Source organism: Gallus gallus, chromosome 3, assembly GCF_016699485.2.
Source record: "Gallus gallus isolate bGalGal1 chromosome 3, bGalGal1.mat.broiler.GRCg7b, whole genome shotgun sequence".
Taxonomy (NCBI): Eukaryota; Metazoa; Chordata; class Aves; order Galliformes; family Phasianidae; genus Gallus; species Gallus gallus.
Genome location: NC_052534.1, coordinates 29,427,694 through 29,451,187, shown reverse-complemented (window position 1 = coordinate 29,451,187; position 23,494 = coordinate 29,427,694). Strand labels below are relative to the sequence as shown.

The 23,494-nt window shown below is 37.3% G+C and overlaps 1 protein-coding gene across 2 annotated transcripts in view; it reads left to right on the top strand.

The window, feature by feature from the left end:
• Positions 1-23,494, top strand: part of ZFAND3 (zinc finger AN1-type containing 3) — a 130,664-nt gene that overhangs the window by 34,480 nt on the left and 72,690 nt on the right. For both annotated transcript variants that reach the window (XM_046939078.1, XM_015283794.4), the window contains exon 3: positions 1,103-1,129. In XM_046939078.1, the coding sequence (XP_046795034.1) occupies positions 1,103-1,129 (27 nt within the window). The remainder of the gene's footprint in view (positions 1-1,102; positions 1,130-23,494) is intronic.

Sequence of the window (23,494 nt, the reverse complement as noted above, 5' to 3'; positions counted from 1 at the left end):
GAATCACAGAATCACAAGGTTAGAAAGGACCTACAAGATCATCTAGTCCAACCATCCTCCCATTACCCTTGCTACCACAAGCCAGTAAACCATATCCCGTAGCTCCTCATCCAGACGCCTCTTGAACGCTGCCAGGGACGGCGACTCCACCACCTCCCTGGGCAGCCCATTCCAGCGCCTGACCACCCTCTGAGAGAAAGTTTTTCCTTATGTCTAACCTAAACCTCCTCTGGTACAACTTGTGGCCATTTCCTCGGGTCCTGTTTGTTACCTGGGAGAAGAGGCATATTGTATAAATTCCTCTGGCTGTTTCCTACAGCCATGGATCACTGGAAGGAAATTGTTAAAAAAGTGCAAGCCCTTTCATATATTTTTTCCCTACGTACCATAGAGAGATATAAACTAGTAGGTGTTTGATTCGACTCAGTACAGTTGTGTTCTTACCAGCACTGGAAAATAACTTGTTTACATAACTCAAAAACGTGGATTTGCTGATTGTAATGGCCCATACTTAATATTTTGGGTTTATCAGTGTACCCAAAACATTAGAACCATTAGGCCAGGCATTAAACGAAAGGTCTTTGTGTTTTATTGCTCTTTCTTTTTTTTTTTTGAGAACAAATTTCTGTTCCCTTTTTTTTTTTGGCTTCTATTCTGTAATTCTCCTGAAAAGCTGTTCCCTCTAATCAAATTCATTTTCTGCTTTAAAAATATGAGGTGATATCTAAACATGTGGGATTTAGGAAAAAAATCCTTAAGTTCTTCAAGATTTTATTTGCATTTTTTTTTAGCTTGTTTATACTAAGAATATTTTTAGCATATTTTTACTGAGTTTCCAACCATAGTATTGAAGTAATGACACATACTGTTGTTTCTGTAAACTGAACCACCAGAGATAGCAAGAATTTAGGTAAGAAAGCTGTTGAAATATGTTTTGAACCATTCCAGGCACTCCAAAAATATGATGTGAAAAAGAAATTCTGCTTTTTTTTCCTTTTAATATGATAGTTTATTTATTCAAATGTATTGTAGTATATTTGTATGCAGGGTACAATTGGGAATTATTTTTCCTGACCATCATTTCCTTTCTCTTTTCTTTTAGAAAAAAGAAATCCACACAATGAAAAAGGTTAGTAACTTCACTCAGTGACTTTTTTTCTTTCCTCTTGCAGATGTAAAGGATCTAATCTAGTTTGTTGTTTTGTTTTAATTAATTTAGGACATATGCAGCAGTAAAGTCCTTTGCATTTGCATAAATTTTATGTTCTCATATAACTTAGGGGAAAAGGTCAACAGATCAGCATGGGATGAAAACATTGTTGGGTTTCTATTGCAATATAAGTAATTACATGGAACTTCCCTATCTTAACTGTTCTCTCAGACCTTCCAAAACAGAGCAAAGGACAGACAGTCATGGGCTGTCAGTGTACCTTCTTGTTTGACCAGATACTAGTGATGTCTTCATTCTAGTCAAGATGAATTCACTAGAAGTAGCACAGAGACTGAAACTCCTTGTTTCAACTACTTGGACATCTTAAATGAAACAGGAGAATACTTTTAAGATGTTATTACGGAGATGAAGTTGTTAAACTCTCAGTGACAAGAGTGAGTTGGTTATTTCAAATACATAGAGCCCTTTGTCTGGAAGACACCAATTTATTGGTTTAGATCTTAAAGGGGCATTTAGCTCTTTTGTATGAGAACAAATCTGCTGTTCCTTGAGCTGAACTGTCTTGCGCATAAAGATAGTTAAATACTGGAGAAGAGCTTGAACTTAACTGTCCTCTTCAGCCCTCTTTGTTTCCTTCACTCCATTTGTCTGTTCCAAGAAGGAATAGCTGATTGGTTTTATTTAAGCCCAATGGAAGTAGCAGACTCTCAAGTGTTCAAGAGCTTTTCATATATCATTTCAAGTTAATTGTACTTCTGCAAAGTACAACATTCTGCCTCGAGTTCTGTGCTGAACACGTGCTATCAATGTTTCAAAATCTCCAGGTACAGTGCAAGTGTAATCTTGCATATTAAATTGCTTCAAATAAGTGTGCTCTTCAGATGGTTGAGACATAGTTGTCTGAGGCTTCTTGCATGTTCCACATATAAACACAGTAAAGCGTAGGTTTTACTTAATTAGAATATAAGCTGGTAAGTGGAAAAAATGAAAGTTACAGCCAGAGCATCTGCTTAAGTGACACACATTTTTGGCCTAATAGTGCAACCTCTGTACTTTCAATACATACTGCTAAATCTGAACGATTAAACTGCAGAACAGCAGTGAGTGATATTTTTTCAAAAGCGTTCTTTATTATTCTAGTTTTATTCCTGTTATGCTTAGGGAAGTTGTAGTATCAACTTCAGATAGGGACACTGAGTGCTTATAACAAGCCACTTTTATTAAGCCTACCTGCTTTCAGGTAGAAATTCTACAAACATTCACAAAAACAACACCTCGTGCTACAAGAACTCAGTTTTAATTGGAGCCTGTGGGAATGGTCACAGAATAAACTATTACAGAGAAAGAATAAATATTTAAATACAGAAAACTGTAAAAGTAGACTTTCTACTTCAGTAGCTCGAAAAGAAACAACAAACCTGTGCTCTGACTTTAATCCATTTGATCCATTGGGAGTTTGGAAAGTTTAATTTTTGTGATGGTGCAGTCAACGTTGGCCAGAGGGATGCAAGAACTGGATTTCGGGTTGTTCAGTAATGTGTGAAGCTAAAGGTAAGTGCAGCACTGGATGGCTTGATGGGGAGAAATGCTTGTAAAACTGGGAGATCCTGAAATGGTGATTAGGATATTCATGGATTTGTGAATCAATTTCATAGCGTTTCTATCTTTATGTGATTGAAACTTTCTAGAAGTGTATGTTCTTGTCTGTCTTAATCCAGCTGTGAGCTGTTTATGTTCTGTGAAGGACTTGTTTGGTAAAATTAAAGCATTTTAATCTCCCTTCATCAAGGAAGGAATTGGTATTGCTGGTAATCAGTTGTATGCTTGTCTCCATGCCAGGTTATCAAGTTTTGTAACTTGAACAGTGTATTTTATTTTTTCTTGTTTGGAGATCTAACGGGAGGAGTAAAAATGGATACTAGTATCTCCTATGTATCATCTGTTTCTAGAAGCAGCAGGTCTGCTAATCTCTTTGTATCCTGAGCTCACTCAGAATGAGGAGTTACTGTATGTTTTTATTTAACCCTTCTGTTTTGCTCAGCTATTTATTTTGTCACACTCATGTCATACACAATTTTCAGAGCTTACAAAATCTTGTTTCTTTTCTGTGACTCAGAGTCACTTGAATAATGGAGTTTCCTCTTTTCACTGGCTTTGTAAATCCTGGGAACGATTTAGAATGCTGTATTATGTGGTGGTAACAACACCTACTCTAAGGATGATCTGGTTTAAAAAAAAAAAAAAAAGCCCTAAACAATCCTGCCTAAATACATTTTGCTTTTAATGAGCTGCTAAGTTGTCCATCAGTCAAGCTTTCAGGGTACTGAAAACCTTTTCATACCTTGCATGTTGTCTGTTGCTCGTTCATGTTTTGTATTCTTTGCTGTATCCTGTTGCATGATAAATTATACTCATTCAGTCCTTCTCTTTGTTAATTTTTTGTTCCTAAATGAATAATTGATCTGTCATGCTTACGTTTTCCGTATCCTTGTACTATCATGTAGTACTTTATTATTGGAAAAAGAGCAAGCATTTTCAAAAGTTTAAAACAAACAAGAAAGCACCAAACAGTAGTTCTCTTTACATGTATACAAAATGCATCCTTTCTCAAAAAGGCAGCAGAATGTTTTTTACCTTTGCTGGTTCCTAATGGAAGCTGGTGCCTCAATTTGTAGCTTCATTAGGCTAGAATTTGTTGCTGTAGTCATTCCTGGCTTTGTCTTTTGAAGTACAGAGACTGCTTGTTACAAACAGTAGCTCTCACTAACACTTTAGACTGGTAAAGGTGCATGTTTGAATCTTATTGTACGCACAGGCTTGAAGCTGAACAATTCTTTGGAAGATTGTATTGCTGTTTGAAGTGGCAATAAAGACACTGCTAATTTCTAGAGCACCTGCTGGTAAAGAGCTGTAGCATTCCAGATACAAATATAGATGATGTTTGGCATGTGCTTAATTTCCCTCACTCTGTGCCCAAGGAATTTTTAAGAGAGGGTACGACTGGTAGGGAAAAGATGTCTTAACATAATGAGTAACTTGACAAAGTCAGCCATATCCTGACCATTTGAAAAAAAAAAAAATCATGAAATGGAATTAAGCAAATAATTGGATGAATGACTTCAGTCTTCAGTTGGGCTTCACGTATTTACAAGCTTGATTTGCCCTGCTGACCCCAAAGATTATTTCTGCTGCATTATTCTGCAGTTTGAAAAAGTATGAAGATCAGAGTAATAGCTGTGTTTGGGTTGTTAGAATGTGGCAATATTTTTATCAAGGAATGGGAAAGGATTTTGGTTTTTGCCTCATTTTCCTGAACCTGTCTTCAAGTTTTGGTGGGTAAATATGAATTAATAGGGGAAAATGAATTTGTTCCAGTATAGTTGTATTAGGTTTAGAAATAATTGTTTTAGTTCTGTTAGATACGGTCCCATCAACCAAATCATCCAGCATAATTATGCTATATGCTTCTAGTAAATAATATGTATACATTGGAAATGTGGGAGAGATGAATTTCTGAAACCTTCTAAATTTGCTGTGCTTTTAAGTGTAAATACAGATGAAATTTTGAGTTACACAGAAAATATACTGATTCTGTATATGCCATATAAGAATACTAACTTAGGGGGATTAGCTCAATGAGAGACATATTTTATTTCTATCTGTATCAACATGGCGTGGAAGTATCAGAGTGCAGGGCTTCTATGTTGTCTTGTGTCAATATTCATCTGACTTTGCCAGGCATTCTATGGAAGGACCATAACGGTGCCATCCAGAAGATGCGGTCTCATCTGCCCAGCACTTGCCTATGTGAAGATGTTGTGTACAACGTAGGTTGTCAGTAGGGTCAGTGCTTCAGCTGCTGGTTTGATTTCTTCAGTTATTTTTCCTTGGTCGTTCTTTCATCTTCCCCCATATAACGTAGTGGGAGAGTTAACACTGATGGAGGACAGACCCATGAAGCATTTCTGTTTCTGTGTTTACAGAGTGGTTAGTGGAAGAAAGGAAATTTCTTTTGCATCTGGCACTCAAGTTGTTTCTTGAAATAGTTCAACTTTTTCTTCTTTCAGGCCACTACTAACATCAAGTTGGTAGAGCTCTTTCCAGTGACATCTAAAAGTGTTTTCACCATGTAGCCTAGGAAAACTAAATACATTTTATTTAAGAATTTCAGTGTTTTACAGACAGTGAATTCTGTCAGTAGACTATCCTGTAGGAGATCGGGGCTGTTCCATTGGATTGCATCTTGCTAAATTCATAGCCCAGTAATCTGGGGTTCACTTATCTATCTATGTATCGATCTATCTATAATATGGATTACACTCAAAAATGCAGCATCTCAGTGCTGGCTTCCTGAAAAGGCTGCCAAGTATACCTAATTAAAATTTTTCCTCTAATTTGACTAGATATCATAGATATTTTTCTGATCTCAAAAGGTTGCCAGGCCCATTGCACAGACTGACAAGCAGACAAAAGAGCTCAGTCCATTATTTTCTTGAACTTCTGTTATTTTTAGTTTGCTTTGTAGTTCTGTTTTCCGCTTAGTGTACTTTCCTCTTTATGGTAAAGCTGGTTTCTTTCTGTTTCTTTAATGTCTTATTCACCTTCTAACTCATAACCTTTTCAAATGACTTGTTGAAAAAACAGATGTAATTCAGTCCCATGTGTATAGGTTCTCTGATTTAGTAAAAATAAATAAATAAAAAATAGAGATATGTCTTAAGTGCCATGATGTTTACACATTGTCGGCATGAAAACAGAGTTACCTATTCAGACTGCAACCCACAGGTTTCATTTATTAAACCTGTGTAATTCCATTCCCTCTCGTATATTATGCATGCATTTATAGGAGAATGCTTTTCTTTTTTTTTCCTTTTTTTTTTTTTCACATTTAGCAATTTATTTGAGTTATAGAAAAGTCTGTGTGCTGTTTTGTTCATTTGCTCGTTTGGAAACCTTCTGTAGTTTATAGAGACACTAGTGATTTGTTCCTTAGCCTCCCTGTGGAGTTTGTTCCATATTACAATCTAATTCCATGTCTGTGTCGTGCACTCTTGAGCTGTTAATTTGTACATTTCGATGCAGTTTGTTTCATCGTGTTTTTGTAATCCAAACCGAATGTAACGAGCTGTGTGCTTTGGGGACCCAGCCTTGCCTTGCCAATTAGAACAAGTGGTTACTGAGAGAGTGCATGTTTTAAATAAAACATGGCACTGCTGCGTGAGACCAGCAGCCTTTGGGGAATAAGGGAAGCTGTTTTAACTCTTTCTCTCTGAGAAGAGAGGTCAGTATCAGTAAGCACAGTTTAGAAATGTTCAGCTCATTCATCTGGGAAGTCTGATCCAGATTCATATTTTGTCTTTCAAATAAAATATAATTTGTCACTGGAGACAGTGTAATGCAGTACTGCATACAGAGTATTTAGAAATGCACAAGGACAGCTGTTGAGTTTGCTGCATGTTTTCTAAGAGTGTAATCATTAATGCCACAAGAAAATAATACAATGCTAACAGCTAACCTTTCTATTTCCCCTTGTACTGCTATTCAGCAGACTGAGGTTTTGCAGGAAAACTGCCAGGTTGTAAAAGAGCTAGTTTTAAAATGGATTTTACAAGTGAAGGAATGTAGAAGTAGCATTTACTAAATATGCATACTAAAGTTATGTGCTAGGTTAGGTAACCGTAAGGAAGGGTTCAGTGTTCTGCCATTCCAGGGTGCTCTGGGAAGGGGTACTACTATGACCATCAATATTAACATTTGTGACCCGTAGAAATTATCCAGCATTCAATTGTTCTTTATACAAAACTTGGTGAGTTCAATCTAAACACAACAAATATTGTGTAAGTTCATTTTATTTTTAAATACTCTTCTTTCATGCATTCCACCCCACCATTTTCATTGCTATCTCTTCACTTGAACTGAAACATCCTTTGTGCTAGGACATCTTGGAAGAGAGAAGTTGCTGTTCAGCAACAACCTTCGGCTAAGGACACAGAAAAAATTTAGGTGAACAGTCATGGTGGTTGACTCAGACTACATTTCAGCAGTCGTTGCATAGACAAACAAGGCAAGACCAAGAAAAACCTCCCTTGTGAAAATCGTCTGGCTCAGCAGCTAGATGTAAGGGGAAGTACAGCTACTTGTAAAGGTGATTTAAGCTGTTGGATAAGCAGACATATAGGACAAATGTGATCTGGATAATAGAACAATATGTAACTGATGACTTCTAAATTGTCTATCCAATTTATATGAAAGGAATGTGATCCAGCAGCTAGACAGCAAGCCAAGAGCGTGAGATCTGATTTCCTTTTCACAGCCAATGAGCATGTCTTTGTGAAAGTAGGCAAGTCCTTTTTTTTCCCTTCCTCTTCTGTGACTCTGTTCCTCATTAGTTACTGAGGGATGGTGATATTTCATTGCTTTACTGAAATGATCGTGAAATTAAAGTCTAGTGTTTCGTACAGTAGCAGTGTTCACCTAAGGTTTTTCTTGAACTTCATCTTGGGAAGTAACAAGTCATTTTGAGGAACAGTATTTTTATTTTCCTCTTCCAAATTGGCTTGAAGTAAGCATGCCATTAGTACATATTAAATTGAAAACTGGCTGTCTTCAAAGTTAGTCAGGCCTCTCACACTGATTAAATTGCTCAAACTGAAATAGAAGCTCGATCCTTCATTCCTGCTCTGCCACTCTACATCTTAACTCTGAGCATAATGCAGGAGATTAGTGTAACAGAACTCTGTGTCAGATATTATGGAACAGAAAGGCAATTTGATTGCACAAAATCTGTAATTAGATTGATTTGGGCTATTTATGCTTTCACATCCACATACAGGCCTCAAGATTCATGTCCAAGTAGTCTGGCAAAGATAAGCTGTGCACTACATAGTGAGCACGGTATTTTGGCTGTTGAATCCTCACTGTGATGACAAATTGACTTTCCTTTAATACCTTTAAGGAATGGATGCTGTGTGGGACCATTTGCTTCATTATTTCATCTTAACCCGTAAAAGGCTGGTGAGCCACTGGACTGGAGCAGGTTGCTCAGGTACCCCATCCCTGGCAGTCGTCCAGGCCAGGCTGGATGGGACACTGGACAGCCTGATGTAGTGGTGGCAGCCCTGCCCTCGGTGTCAAGGTTGGAAGTGGGTGATCTTGAAGGTCCCTTCCAACTCAAGCCATTGTGTGAGTCACTTCTTTTCTTTTCCTTCCCTTCAGGGGCTACCCCATGGTTGCAGTTCTGATTTTCGTCGTCTTGACACTTTTTATTCAATATTTTTTTCCTCTTCTTTATTTGTAAAATCATGTAGCACTGTTAGAATTAATGCGTACTTTCTTTTAACTCTTGTAAAGCTGTTTCATCTGGAGCTTTAAGTATTCTACTCATTCTTAATTCATACCAGTCTTCATATACCTATTACAAATCTTGTATCTTCTCAAAGAGTTAGTCAGCAGAGGGAAAACTGCTCATGCAGTTACATAATACAGCAATAATCTCGCTTTATTTAAAAAAAAACAAAACAAAACATTGTCTGTGCATGAGTTTCTACTTAATAGTATATGTAAAGTAAAAAGCATAATCACAGAATTATTTAGGTTACAGAAGACACTTAAGATCATCAAGTCCAGCCATGTTGTAATCTGTGAGCAGGCTTGTTCTATGTGACAGTTGTTAGAGGTGCCTCATTATAAATTGTGTTGTTTTCTTTTCCTGAAGATGAAACATTTCAGCTGCATGTGGTTACAAATGATACCCCGTTAAGGAATTTATGTATAAAGAACACTTGGAGTTGGTTGCTTTTCATCCTGATGTTTATGTTGATTCCTGTGCTTGAAATCTGGCCCTAGAATACCTGTGTATCCCACAAAGTACAGAACCATGAAAATCGTGAGTCAAGAGTGTTGATTCTGAGCTGCTCTGATGCCACCACGTCACAATTTTGACCTCTGTAGTGACCAGCAGAAGTGCTGAAGAGCAGAATGAGCAGTCTGGTGGATCTTCGTTTAGAGTCCAGCAAGAAAATTTAAAATGTAGCTCTAATGATGTTCTTCAGTGCATAGTACAGAATTTTTCTCTCTTCCTTGCATTGAAAATTCCATGGGACAACTTGTGAGGGAAGCAGTGGTTTGTGTAATTTCAACCACCGCTCTAGCTTATTTGAATAAACGAGCAAATGAAATTAACAAGTTTCTCGAACTTAGTGTAAGAGGAGAAAACCCTGGAGATTTCTAAACTTTATCTATTTATGCATATTCACATATGTTAGCAGCTCAGCAAAATTAGTAGCAAAGCTACTTGATCTCAGTTCCCAAATAGCACGAGATTTTTCTTTTGGGGTTGAGGCATTTATGCTTAGCTCTGGGGGAAAGTCAAAGTGAATTGCAAGCAGCCAGTAGATCATAGAATCATAGAATTGCTCAGGCTGGAAAAGACCTTAAAGATCATTGAGTCCAACCGCAACCTAACCATACTACCCTAACTTTAACAACCCTCCGCTAAATCATGTCCCTGAGCACCACAACCAAACGGTTTTTAAACACATCCAGGGATGGTGACTCAAGCACCTCCTTGGGGAGCCTATTCCAGTGCTTAACAACCCTTTCAGTAAGTAAGTTTTTCCTGATATCCAACCTATAGATGACTGAAAGTGTAACCATTAAAGAAGACCAGAAGTAAGCTTGTTTTAACAGAGAGTGTCTCAGGTACTTCTGGTTGGTGTTCACTTGCTTCCAGTTGAATTCTCTTTATCTCAGGTAAATGTTGTTTTTGGTGAACTAAATCAGCAATAAAAGATGTATTTCTCCGTTGGTAATTGTGTACATTATTGGCTTTGCTCTTCTAAACAAAGCCTAGGTTTATTTTGCCCTTCTTTTATGTCCCGTCCCCCCCCCCCCAAAAATTAAAAACAAACCAAAAAAAATCCCAAAGCTACAGAAATCCTCAACAAACTCCAATCCTTTAGAAGGTGTCTTTGAAGGTAAGTGTGGGTGTCTGATGCATTTATAGGCTGAAATTGAAATACACTGGTGTTATCTCCCATTGTGTTTTAGCTATGTTTAGTATAGTTTTATAGGCCTTAATAGATGAGGTATCGTTCACCTTTGTTAACATGTCCTGCCCTGTAATATGTGAAGAGATAGCAAGTTGATCTCAGTATAGGTGAGTGCACTGTTTCACAATGACATTTTCTATGTCTCAGCAAATTCTGTGCATCTCTTCAAGCCCTTGGTGAAACTTTCTACTGAAAAGCTTTGAGCAGCAATTTAAAGCTACATTTTGACAACTGTGGTTTTTTTCTTTTTAATGGGTCTTACTGGTATGTAGAAGAAACTGTGATATGTATAAATAGTCCTAGAAATGCGGAAGGCTTTAATGGGTGTTTACATCTATCCAGTTGACAAATACAGTGTTTAGAAATATTCAAACATACATTGTTACTCAGTATTATTATATGTAATTATTATTTTAAAATAACAGAACTGTTCTAGCTGTAAATATTTAAGTTGATATAGCAGCTTTTTTGATAATCAGCCTGTGAGAAAATCAGAACCTAATGCGTGATTGTTAGTCATAGGTGACTGGATGGGTACTAGAATTAAGAACTTTTTCTTTTAAACTGGGTTCTCGAATCCATGAGCAACTGAAACAAAGGTCATCTCTAAATCCAAAACGAAGATGTCTAGCACTGTTTTCCAAATCAATAAATCCAGTAGCCATGGATAGCAATAGGTCTCTGGTACATTTCAGTGTCTTCTTTTTTTCTTTCCCTTCAGAATGTTCTTGTTGAGTCTCAGATGAGGCAAAAATACATAGGAATATTCATCAAATGGCTTTAGAAATGTAGAATTCCTGGAAGCTTTTGTAACAGAACATGGTTTTTTTTGGTGGTAACCCAAGACCTTTTTTGATGTAAAGGTCAGATTTCATGTACTTGTTCTCTTGAGCTCTTTCTGACAGAAGGAAAGCTATTTTGCTTGTGATTTATAAGATATTTACTGTGAGTTAGTACTGCATAAATGGGTGATGTGAGCAGCTCTGTGTTATGCTGACCATACTCTAGAAAATGGGATTTTAAGGTATTTATTGGGGTCTTTTCTGTAGGCAGCGTAGCAAAGTACAGTGTGTCTGTTTACAGGAGAACAGAAATAATTGTTTTGTTTTTAACTTGAAACCATTTTCTCTTCCAAACAGCAAGCTGCAATGACCAGATCCCTGTAGAGGGCAGATGAATAGTCAGTTGTGATTCTCTCCGTACATATACTTGAGCCTGAGAAATTAAGTCATACTTTAACCTACAGGGAAGGAAAACTTGTGGCTAGCTCCCTTTGGCTTCTGAAGATGTTATTGGTGGTACTTGAAACTGTACTCTTTCTTGGAAACTTCAGAAAAAGTCAAAACCTTAAGCCTTATGAAACAATATGGCATCTTGTTCTGTAGTTACGCTTGCAGAGGTATTTAAAAGACAGTCTGACTATTTAAAAAAGTTAAGCTAATGTTCTTACTGGTGTGAGGGCGCCTTATGTAGAAGTCCCTGCTTAGCTCTTGTATGGAAATTAAGCTATCTCTTGTCATAGTAACCTCTTCTTGGAGGTATGGAAAAAGTGTTTTATTAATTTTGGTTTGTTTCGTTATTTTAATGGTAAACTTGAAATTCTGAAACGGTAAAAATGAAAACAAAAATAGCTCCCTGTGAATAGGCGATTTGGGAAGGGATCAAGAAATCAGTTTTAATTTCTTTCTGAATTTTCTGTTGAGTTCCAGTTTACATTCAAATGTATTCCTAAGCTATGACTGGACAAATAATCTAGCAAACAAGAAATGTCCAAGAAAACAGGACAAATACTAAGGTGAATTGCTCTGTGAATGCATGTAAGTATTTAGTTTCTTGGATAACAGAAGGAAGTACTAACCTTCATATAAAACCAATTTTTCTTGCAAGTAGGTGTTTAAATGCACACAGTGACTAGAAATCAACCTTTAAACTCTGACCTCCATTTTTAAAACATTTTGCTTTTAATCTGTCTTTTGTGAAACAGGATTAGGATAACATCTACTAAATTTAAAATCTCACAGTCCTTGCTGGAGCTGCCAAGTTAGAAGTGATTTTTTTCCATTTTTCCTTTCCCAATGGAATGTTAAGGAATTCAGGACCAGAATATGGAAGAAAAGCGTGAACTGTTTTGATGTTGTGTTATTGAGCAGGTGAACCAATCCTCTGTTTTGTTCACTGTGCTTTCTGCAAAGTCTTAGGCCAAATGGCTGCACAGTCTGTGTAAACATCAAACTTCAGGGGTTGAGGGGCTCAGTGTTCTCTACTTAATCTGTCTGTTTGCTTAGCTGAAAGAGGTTAAGGATTTTCAGTTTTTAAACTTTGGATGGCATCCCTTGAACGTGTAGCTTTGGGCAGTCTGGGGCACATTCTGTTGTCTTTCCTATTCTCAGACATGGTGAGGGCTGGATAGGGGAAGAGGTTACAGAGGCATGGCATTTATTGGGTCCACTACACAGAATTAGAAAGCTCTTCTTCCCTTTTATATTGTGTAATGCAAAAGGCTATAACCTTGTAGGGACATGGGCACCTCTATAAGATACTAACTTTGTGTATAACTGTGTTAACAAAGTGAAAGTTTCCAGGCTGAGCTGCAGCTTCCAGTTTTTGGGTGGTTGAGTGAAGCCAGTAGTGTTACTTTTATCATTTGTTTGTTTGTTTTTCGCCTTGTGCTGTTCTGGCTTTTCTAGTTACAGTTTTAGAACTAGTATAGTATATAGTACTGTTTAGTATCATTTATTAGATAGCTTTTTAACAGAGATGAATTTACACTCAATTTCTACCTTTTGCTTAAAACAAAGCAAATAGGAGACTTGCTGCCTTTTCTCCTAGTTTAAGCACTGCTTGGAAAAACTGGGATGCTAAAGGCCAACTTCAGTGTTTCTGTAACTTGATATGAGTTTGTACAGCAAGGTCTTAGCAGACCTTCAGTTGTCTGCCGTTACCAAGAAAAAAACACAGTGAAATGAGAATGAACTTGTTGAGAATTTTATGCCTCCATGACCTGTTGTAGAACGTGATTGTGTTGCAATATTATAAACTCATTTTTCATCTCCTCTTAAATTAGCATTGACATTCTATTACTAGATTTGTTCTTGTCTTCTGATTAGAAGATAAAGGAAAAAATCTTACTGCTTATTAAAATTAATTGTTTGATAAGCGGTATCTTGCTTGAAGTAGAATTCTCCTAGAAAGATGATAATGTAAATATCAATCTGCTTTCTGTTTGCTTTCATGTATGGAAAAAGTGCTGTCAGGGCATCAGGAGAATGAGGGAGGTAAGGATAAGAAAAAATGGTGAAAAAGTGCAAACTGCAGAAGAAAGTGTCCATCTTTGAAGGTATTACAGGGGTTTATAACCCTTCACAGACTTTTGCCTTTAATGAGCATTATAATGCTTTTTCAAAAACTGCATTGTGAGACTTTTCCGTTCAGTGATGTGAATTTTATGTGGCACACGAAGAGATGGGAAGGATTTTTCAAACTAAATGCCACTCCTGTTTGCAGCTGGGTTTTTTTCTTTAAAAGCAGCTTTTTTGCAAAACTGGATGCAGGTTTGTAACTGATGTTGTTCAAGTGCTTTTGTTACAGCTATTCAATCTGCTTCAGGTTGGATCAGCCCTTACTAGAAATTTCTGATGAGGAATAGCTGTTTTTCCTGTGGAAGAGAAATTGGCTTTATAATCCAGTTCCTACTTAATAATTTGATCAAAAGTTTCAGAATACTGCAGGGGACATATTTGCTTCTAACCTTGGGAGAAAGAGGTAGATCTACAGAGATGGAGTGGTCAGCATTAACCAGTAAGAGGCAAGGGGAAAGTGGAAGGAAATTCTTTGTTTTGCTTTTAAAGTAATTTCCGCCCCCTACTTAGAGACTTACGTCCTTCAGATAAAGCTGAGGCATGAATGTAGGTAACCTGGTATTTGATAGAAGTGGAACACAGACTTCTGCCAAGAGGCATGACTCAACACTTTCACATACTGGGGGGAAAAAAAAGAAAGTAAAGTAACTAATTAGCAGACCTAGACGAAAGAGCTTGCTTTTTCTAAGAGACATTTCTTAAACTTACCAATTTAGAGCCTGTTAGATTCGCTAGGCATGTAATGATTTCTTTTAATTATTTTATTTTGCTTTTGGTGGGAAAAGTATGAGTTGTGCTTCCCACCTGGTAGGACTGACTACCTAGTAATACCATAGTAATGGTATTTATGGAAAAAAGGAAGCTTTGGTCTGTCAGTAGCTGTAAGCTGGTGGTGTAAAACCAGTTTGATCACCTCGTTCCATCTGCAGATGATCCCAATTTTCTGATTTACTTCTAGTGTGTAACGTGGGCTACAGAAACTGCTTTCAGCATAAAAGGCAAGTGAGTTAATGGAATTCCTTTATCTTTGCAAGGAACAAGGGAAAAATACTAATTTCCCACATGTAGCAAATGAGGTACTAAGAAGAACCGAAATACACGTACTTCATCATTCTTCAAGTAAATAACATTTTTCATCTTCTATTTCTCAGCACCTCAAATGTCATAATATCTTTACACTTGAGCTAAATTTGATCCCAGGGGGTTTGTAAAAACATGAGGTTTGTGTGTATGTTAGCTTACCAAAAAAAGGGGCAAGGCAGGAGTGAGTTTCCTGGGGTTAAAATAAGCAGGGGTAATGCTGATTTCCTTTCGTCTGCTTGTTTCTCCTGCGAAATGAGACTGTCACAGGATGTCAGCTGTAGTTTGGCTACCAGCAGATGTGAGGCATCTCATAGGTGTTCACTGCTTTGGAGCTGCATTTCTTCATGTACCCTGGCAGTGCTCTGAGTCCAACCTAGCATTTCTAACAGCACGCTGTAAGCTTCAGCTACATCCTTAGGCAGACAGTATTTGTAATTGGACCCAACTCAAAATGAATTATTTATTAATATTATTTTACTGTTGTTTAAGGTTTTGGTGAATATTCAGATGATACACTTGATCTACAGAAACGCACAGAAGAATGTAGGGGAGTGCTTTGGTTTTTGGTTTTTTTTTTTTTGCCATCCATCATGAACAGAAATGGCATGTTTACTTTGCTTGAAATTAGTCATAGTAGTTCACTATCTTCTTTAGTATGTGGCATGGTACAGTTGTTGGGATTATTTTGATACACTTGAGCTGGGCACTTGGGGTTTGGAAAGTACCATAAGATCTCTATAATTTGTCTGAGGTCAAACCAGATTATAAATTGTCATGGCTCTTGCTTTTTAAGCAACTGTAAAGAAAAATGCTATATCTGTAGGTTAATCATGTTTTATGCAATTTTCTGCTATTTATTTGGACTGTCTTTAGCAGTAAAAGCTAGGGACTGAATAAAATTAGGCTTTGGTTTCAAGCATACTACAAAACTCAGTATGAAGGGTATCTGCATAGTAGGAATCTTCTTCCGAGCCTTAGTACTTGTTTGAGAAGAGCTTTGCTGGATGATGAGGGACCATGTTGGATATTTCTGCGTTCCAGATGCGAGTGATTTGTGCTGCCACTTGCAGGGTCTATGGGTGTTTGCTGGAAATAGCTTCCTCTTAGAAGAGAGTGCTCTGGCTTTTGTCTTCCCCCTTCCCCCTCTTTGATTGACTCAGAAGATGAGTGATAGATACGCATCTGTGTTGCAGTAACTCACAGAAAGCACAGGAGTGTTAAAGGGAAGCGTCTGTATCTCTGATAGCTTTTTGAGAAGCAGCTCTAATCCCTAGAGTGTGCTTCGTTGCCTGTCTTGTTTTATCAGCAATAAGTGTTCTTTACCAGGCAGGTGTTCTGTGGCAACCTTTTTACGTTCCTGAAATCAAACCTGAAGTGTTCAAGAATTGTAAAACCAATATTATGAAGCTTCTCTAAGAAGGAGATGCATATTAAAAGCATTAAGCAGCATGCTCCTACGTGTCTTTCACTGAGAAAAAATAAGTGAAATGTTTACAAGTTTTATTCTTTGTCAACACAAAGTCATTTGTGATGATGCTTTTTCTCTTCCTTCTGCAATCATCTCTAGTATATATGTAAATGGTAAATGTGTGCTACATTTTCTGCATCTGTGCTGTTTGGTGTTTAAATTGATTGGGCCTTTCCTTTTTGCTCATATAATGAGGTTTCAAAACTGTTTTAGTTTGTGATCAAGGTTTTCAAATGTGTTCATGCTTGGAGTGTACTGGATTATGAGTAAGCGTTTTTCTATATATATGCTTATTACCTTCTCAAAGGAACTGAAAATAAATCTTAGCTAACTTGGCACTTTCGTGTGATTTTTGGACTCTTCCATGATTAAAAATTCAGAATAAGGTTAAGTTACTTTATAGCGGCAGACAAATTGTGATGTGGTAGCTAACTGGAAGGGAATCCATAGGGAAACTGCTCACTTTTAATACTCCTTTTTATTAGGAGTTTGTGTCTGGCTTCCTCGTGCAGTTGGGGGATCGCAGCAGTAGCTTCTCATCTACGTGTGGTGGCCAATGAAGCGGATATGTGAAACTCCATCAGTGGGGAAGAAGAAATGATCAGTGTTTGTGTAAAGGAAAGATATGAGTTTTGAGAATTCATATTACATTTCCTCAGGATTCAGTTTAAACATCTGAACACAAGTCTGAGTTGCTGTTTATTTTCAACATGTCAGTAAGCCGTGCCTCTCCTATCAGATTTCTTGAAAGCACTCAACAGTAGTGCTGCACTTGCTTACATGCAGTTGTCAGCTGTGTTGGAGAAATCACTGCTTCTTTGGAACCCGTCAGAGCTATTCAGTAATCAGTACATTTTAAAATAATAGAATCTGCACAGTGGTTGTGCCATGTGGTACCAGTGATGAAAAAGTTATTAGCAAGCATAAAAAAATTCATGGCTACTTTACTCCCTAATGCTTTAGTCACTATAATAAATCTTCTGGATGATCTACAGTAAAAACAGTAATAAAAGCTGTATGCTAATTGCAATTTAACTTCAATTTAATTTTACAATAACAATGATCTTAGTGGAATTTTGTTGTGGATTTTTTTTTAGACCATTTCAGCAATTGGCTTTTGTAATTTGTCTGCTTCAGTCTGCTTTCTTAGCCAAAAGATTGCCATGTATGATGTATTTTGGATTCTTTGGAGTAAGATGCTTTAAAAAGGTATATCTCAGTGCTTGCATTCTGAACACTGTGCCCTTTAGTATGTGTTTGAATTCTTTTGCATGGACTGGAACAAGAAATTGTCAGAAAAGTGGAAATGCTCAACTCAGCATAGGTGATGGCGGAGAATAATTCACTGCCTGAGGCAGTAAAAGGCTTATGTGTATATGTATATAAATGCTTATATGCATACATACATATATATATATGTAAGTATGTGTATATGAAAAATATGTATTTTGCCCCTGGCAAAAGGTTCCTCAAACATAGCATATCATGTAATTATTTAAAAAGAGAGGGGGAAATGCATTGGACATGGCCTGAAATAAACGTCATCTACTACTCCAACAGTTCCAAGTGAGAAGTTTCTCATGCTGCTAGTGAAATAAGAACTAATCAGCTACATTGAATGTAGCAGTGAATGAATGGGAGAGAGGAAGGTGAAAGCAGCAAAGGGAAGGTGACGGTATCATAATGGTGGAGATATTTTTAAAAGAATATTAGGCCTATTGATGTACTGTGCTGTGTCAGGGCCATAGAGGAAGCTATTGACTCTTGTGTGGATTCCATTAGCCAGATTTTGCTCAATTTAGGAAGCTTCTCAGTGGAAATTTAATTTGTTAACCTGGCGTAGACCTTTCCCTTTGCCTCTGTTGAATTGGTGTAAGAAAATTAATTTATATCAGATGCTTTATTCAGAGTTTTTGTTCAAATTCTTGGAGATAAAATGTCTATTTTAGCTGCATTAGGCAAATCTAGCTAAAAATTTCTTCAGTGAATTCTCATTGTTGCTGTCTCTACCACCTATTGTGCCGTGCATAAATGTAGGACCTAACTGCTAACAGGTTTTCTCTTCCTGGAAGTGATGATTCAGATGCGAAACGCAGAAAAATGTATCTATCAGAGTTGTTTAGTGAGGTAGTAAAGACAAGCAAAATACTATTTTATTGGTGTAAGAAACATACAGTGTTATGGTTACAGTACAATGAGTTGGACTTTCATACTCCTTTATGAAAACTACAGACACAGAAATATGCATCGTTCAAAGCTGTTTTTCCGTAGATGATGATATAGTAAGCTGTGCATTTGACTTCTGATTTTGAGCTACACGTTTAAAGAAAGAACTTATACAACTTTTATAGCATTTAAATCTATTTTATTTCTTAGAGTCTCATACATATAGTGTGCATTTGGTTTTGCACCTTCCTTTAACTCTGTGTATTTCTAATCTAAATCATCTTTTATTATTCATATGTAGCTCTTATCTTTCTTATACTAGATGAACAATACAAAAATGTTAGCGGATTAAAATTGCTAAAATGCAAAAAAAATTCCACTGATTTTAATGTATCATTCTAAAATTGAAATGTGAAAGTAGTGGTGGGAGAAGATGGCATCAATCATTGTCACCATAGATGCAGAAAATCATAAAGCAAGATGGCAGCTACAAAGAGTAATGATGAGCTGAGTCTTGCTGTATGCTGAACAAAATAATGTGTGATTTATGTTATGTATATCCATAAAATAATTTCTGTGCTACAATGAAGAGTAAAAGGAAAAAGTTCTTGCCCACTTGGAATACCAGAGATTCTTAAACATAGTTTTGCTTCAATTTATCAGTTGCCATACCGTATTATTTAATGCAGAATATGGGATAGAATGTCTTTGGTGGTGTATAAGCAAGCAAGTAGTTGGCTTTTGAGAAAGCCTTTGAATTCTTACTCTTATAATCCATACTCTTCTTGTCATTATTAGAAAAATGTGAGCTAAACTAAAAAGATACATAAAATCCTATTTTAACAATAAAGCATAAACTAAAGGAGAACATCAATTTCAGATTTATAATGAGAAAATTTAAACAGTGCAATGTTGTGTGTTTGAGAGTATTCCAGATACGTTCTTTAAAATGAACTCTGCTTTTCAGTACTGAAGTATTTGGATTTTTTTGATCCTGTCTTTTATTTATTATGGAGTATTCTAGGAATTATAATACTTTTCCCTGAAGTGTTTGAGTGTGTGTATTTAAATATCTACAGAACAGCACTTGCAGACTGTTGGCAGTCATTCACGCTAATGTTCTACTCAGCAAGACCACAGGTACTATCTTAATTCTCTGTGGCTTTGAATGATCTTCTAGAGGATATCATGTTCCTGTGTAGCTACTTGTCTGCCTTGAGCGCATAGGGTTTTAATACTGCCCAGACATGCTAATTTTGTTGGCTCTAATGGGTCATTTTCATACAAATTTTACTCCTTGGTCTTGGTTTTTGTTTCACGTAGAGTTTTCCTTATTGTAATGCCTGAAATTAATTAAGCAACATAATTAACATCTGTTATAGGTATTTCATTCTTCCTTTCCCTGAAGTAAATCCTGTAGGGTTGTTATTAAATACATTACTGTTCTATATTTATATTACTGGCAGCCAGATCACAAAAGAATACCTTTCCCTTGGAAAAGCTGATATTTGCAGTGGTGTTAGTCTCAGTAGGAATTGATTATGCAGCCATACAGGGTTCTCTTTAGATGCTTCCTGGTACCACGTTGGCAGATAACTCCCATTTGCAAAGATAGGGTATGAGATCTCACATGAAATTTTGTCTCTGAGAAGCCAGGATAGAGCTATGGACAGTTTCTGTGTGCTGTTCTCAGAATGATGACAGCTGTAATTCCTTGAGGGTTTTCACTTTCAGCATAGCTGTAGTGCATCAGGATATGACAAAACTGAAGGTAGTTAAGGCCAGATCCCACCAACAGGTTGGGTGCAGCTTTTCCTTGCAGGTGTTTCTTAGGGATGATATTTACCTGCAGTTGTATTTGTAGGCATACAGATCACAGTCGTCTTTAAGCTGACAGTGAGACCATCCATAATTCTTTATTCTTTGTTGGACCACATTTTTACAAAATCTCAGAATTGTTGAGGTTGGAAGGGACCTCTAGAGATCGCCTTGTCTTGCTTGTCTTTCTCAAGCAGGGCAACCTAGAGCCAGTTACCCAGAACCATGTCCAGACCACATCCACATAGCTTTTGAGTATCTCCAAGGATGAAGATCATCTGCTAAGGATGGAAATGCTCAATCATCACTCTGAGCTTTACTGTGCCAATGCTCTGTCACCCTCACGGTGAAGAAGTGTTTCCTGATGTTTGTATGGAGCATCTGTTGCTTCACTTTGTGTTTGGAGAAACACAGTTGTTTTGAAGGAGGAGAATGGGGAAGTGGCCTATATGAATGTCCCTGCTATTCCAAGCCAAGTATTTGCAAAGAAGGAGAAAAAATATAATTCTTAATTGTTCAGGATTGCTTTAAGGAATGTTTATTGTTTCCTTGGGCTGTTAAGTTTTAAAGCCATTATGTGGAAAGAACATAAGTATATCGAAATTCTGTTCGCTCTGATGTGCTCATATATCTAAATGAATAGAGGTATACCAACCAAATACCCTGAATCCTTTTTTCTGCCATGTATGGCAGTTTTCCTTTTCTCCTAATTTTCTTTGTCTTGGAGCTCAGTCAAGAAGAATGGAGCTCTTAGTTGCTGGAAAGTAAGTAATTTCTTGAGATTTCAGATGCTAGAGGCATTTTATAGTAAGCATAGGGGAAGTTTTATTCATACCTTTCAGAAAGCAGTCATTGAAAGAAAGCAGGAGCATTTTTTACTTGAGGTTTTAGTAGTAATGAACAGTCTCTCAGCGCCCATACTTTATGGAGATCTGAATATATTAAATAATTGGACTAGCTGCAATGCTGAATTTCAAAAGTCATTTTAATTTACTTACAATTATTGTAATGTACTTAGTTAACGTTGTAGCTTGCCATAAGGCAAGCTATTAATTTTTGGAAAAATCTGTATTTGAGAAAGTTTTCAGTCTTCAGATTTTTCCAGGCAGAGGTTTAAAAACAGTGGCCCCGCTTTGTGTGCCGTCATTTCTTGGAGCTATTGAGCTATATTTAGAGGAACAGGCAAAAGATGTCATGTGAATTGCATGCAACAGTTCCTTACGGCAATGGTGTAAAACAGTATGTCTGAGTTTTTTTCCTGGTTTCACACGGCTACTTTATAATACCTCAATCTGTCAGTCAGCTTTTTTTTTGCTCCTCTCTCTAGTGTCCATTAACTTCATAGTGATTGTAATAAAGAAACAATAAGGCGGATGACTGACACTCACCAGCTCACCTACTAAAGATGTAACTGTAAAATTTGACACTAGAAGACCAGCTAATATCCTTTTAACTTAGTATTTGAATGGCTTTGAGCAGGAATGCATCATGCCCTAGAGAAAGGTCAAGTTAATCCTCTGCATTGGTGGGTACTGTGTAATTTATGTAGTGTTTCCAGTAGAAAGGCAGTTTAATGGAGCTGCAGGTAATGTTTAATAACTGAGAATGTGAGTTAAATTGACCATCTGTTACATGTCTCTGCACTTGCTGCAATGGCATGTGAGATGGTGGAAGAATTTCACACATTTTGTTTCAGATGGTGCTAATTGTTTCTTTTTCATGCAGAGCATGGAAAGGATCTTGCAATTAAGAAAACACCCTTTCTGAATTAAATGGAAATCCAGAGATTTATTCAAACTGATTGCCTAAATACATTTGGTTCTCTTCGGTGATAAGCCATGTGAGGACTGCATGTAACTTTCTATCTGCATTGAAACGGGACTTCATTGCAAGTGGTGCCTTTGAGGTTCCTACTGAGCTGCTCCACAGAATCACAGAATTGTAGGGGTTGGAAGGGATGGGACGTCTAGAGATCGTGTCCAGCCCCCTGCTAAAGCAGTTCCCTACAGTAGATCACACAGGTAGGCGTCCAAGTGGGTCTTGAATATCTCTAGAGAAGGAAACTCCACAACCTCTCTGTAAACCTGTTCCAGTGCTCTGTCTCTCTGACAGTAAAAGTTCTTCCTTCTGTTAGTTTGAAACTTCTCTCTATTTTCTTGACCAGTTTGCACTGAATAGCATATTACAGCTTGTCCTGGATTGTTTTGCTTGGGATAATTGCATTACATGTAGAGTTTCTTAAAATCCCTATGATTTGCCTTTAAATGGGATTTTTGGACCAATGTTTGGGGTCACATGGCTAACGAGAGACTTGAGAAAGAAGGCAACAGGAATTAAAATTCCGAAAAATTTTGTCCATGTACACAAAACTGTTATGAATGTGTTCATGATGGAGACTTCAGATAATTAGAAGATGGTAGCATCCCTTAGTAATTCTTGTGTTTCTCAGTGGGCAGCAGAAAGGCTGCTCCAAATGCTAGCAGAATAAATAACACTTCCTCGTTATGAGAACCTGTAGTGTTTCAGTGTCACAGAAGTTGAAAAATATCCCAAATGATGTCATAGACCACAGCGAAGAGCCTTTTTGAGGTGACTGCAACTGCAATCCAAGAACAATTTTTAACATCAGAGTTCCCTCAGGGTCAGATTTGTAACTGAGAAAATGGTGTTTTATGAGGAGGTGAGAATGCAGTTTGTCTTTCTGTGTCATGGAATCGGGGTGTGGGGAGAAAAGGGAGGAACAACCAAAGTCCGTATTCTTGGTTGAAGTACTAATTTTTATGAACTATTTCAATGTATTGTTCAGTTGGTCAAATATTAAATTGCCTGTATGATACAGAAAACTGCACCCAAGTGAGTTAAATGTCATCAGTTTTTGGTTGAGAAACGCTGACATTGCTGGAAGTAAATGATTTTAAAGCATGTGGGGTGTATTTTTGTTTGTTTGTTTTTGTTGTTTTGTTTTTTGTTTTTTGGATGAACAAAATGAAGCTACCCTTCATTTAAGGATGCTGATTAGGGCATGTGTTTCTATCAATGTTTTTTCATTACTGCTTCCTTGGTCCCCACCTTAGCAGTCTGTCTGCCCAAGGAGCAAACAGAAGTCAGCCTGTTGCTGTCTTGGTTCAAAGCTTAAAAGCATTATATCCTGGCTGCCTTGCATACTAGAAGCACTTCAGGCAGTGCAGGATAGCAGTGCCACCAAATAGCCACTGGTCACAAGTGGTGTGAAGTGCTAGCCTTGTTTCTGTCTAAAGGCAAGCTGAAGTCGTGTTGGCCATTTGTCAGAGAAGCTGATGATTGTGTTAGTCAGATGTAATGCAGTCAGCTCCCTCATGCAGAAAGAACAGGGGGCATTTCTGCTGGTTCCAAGAACGTG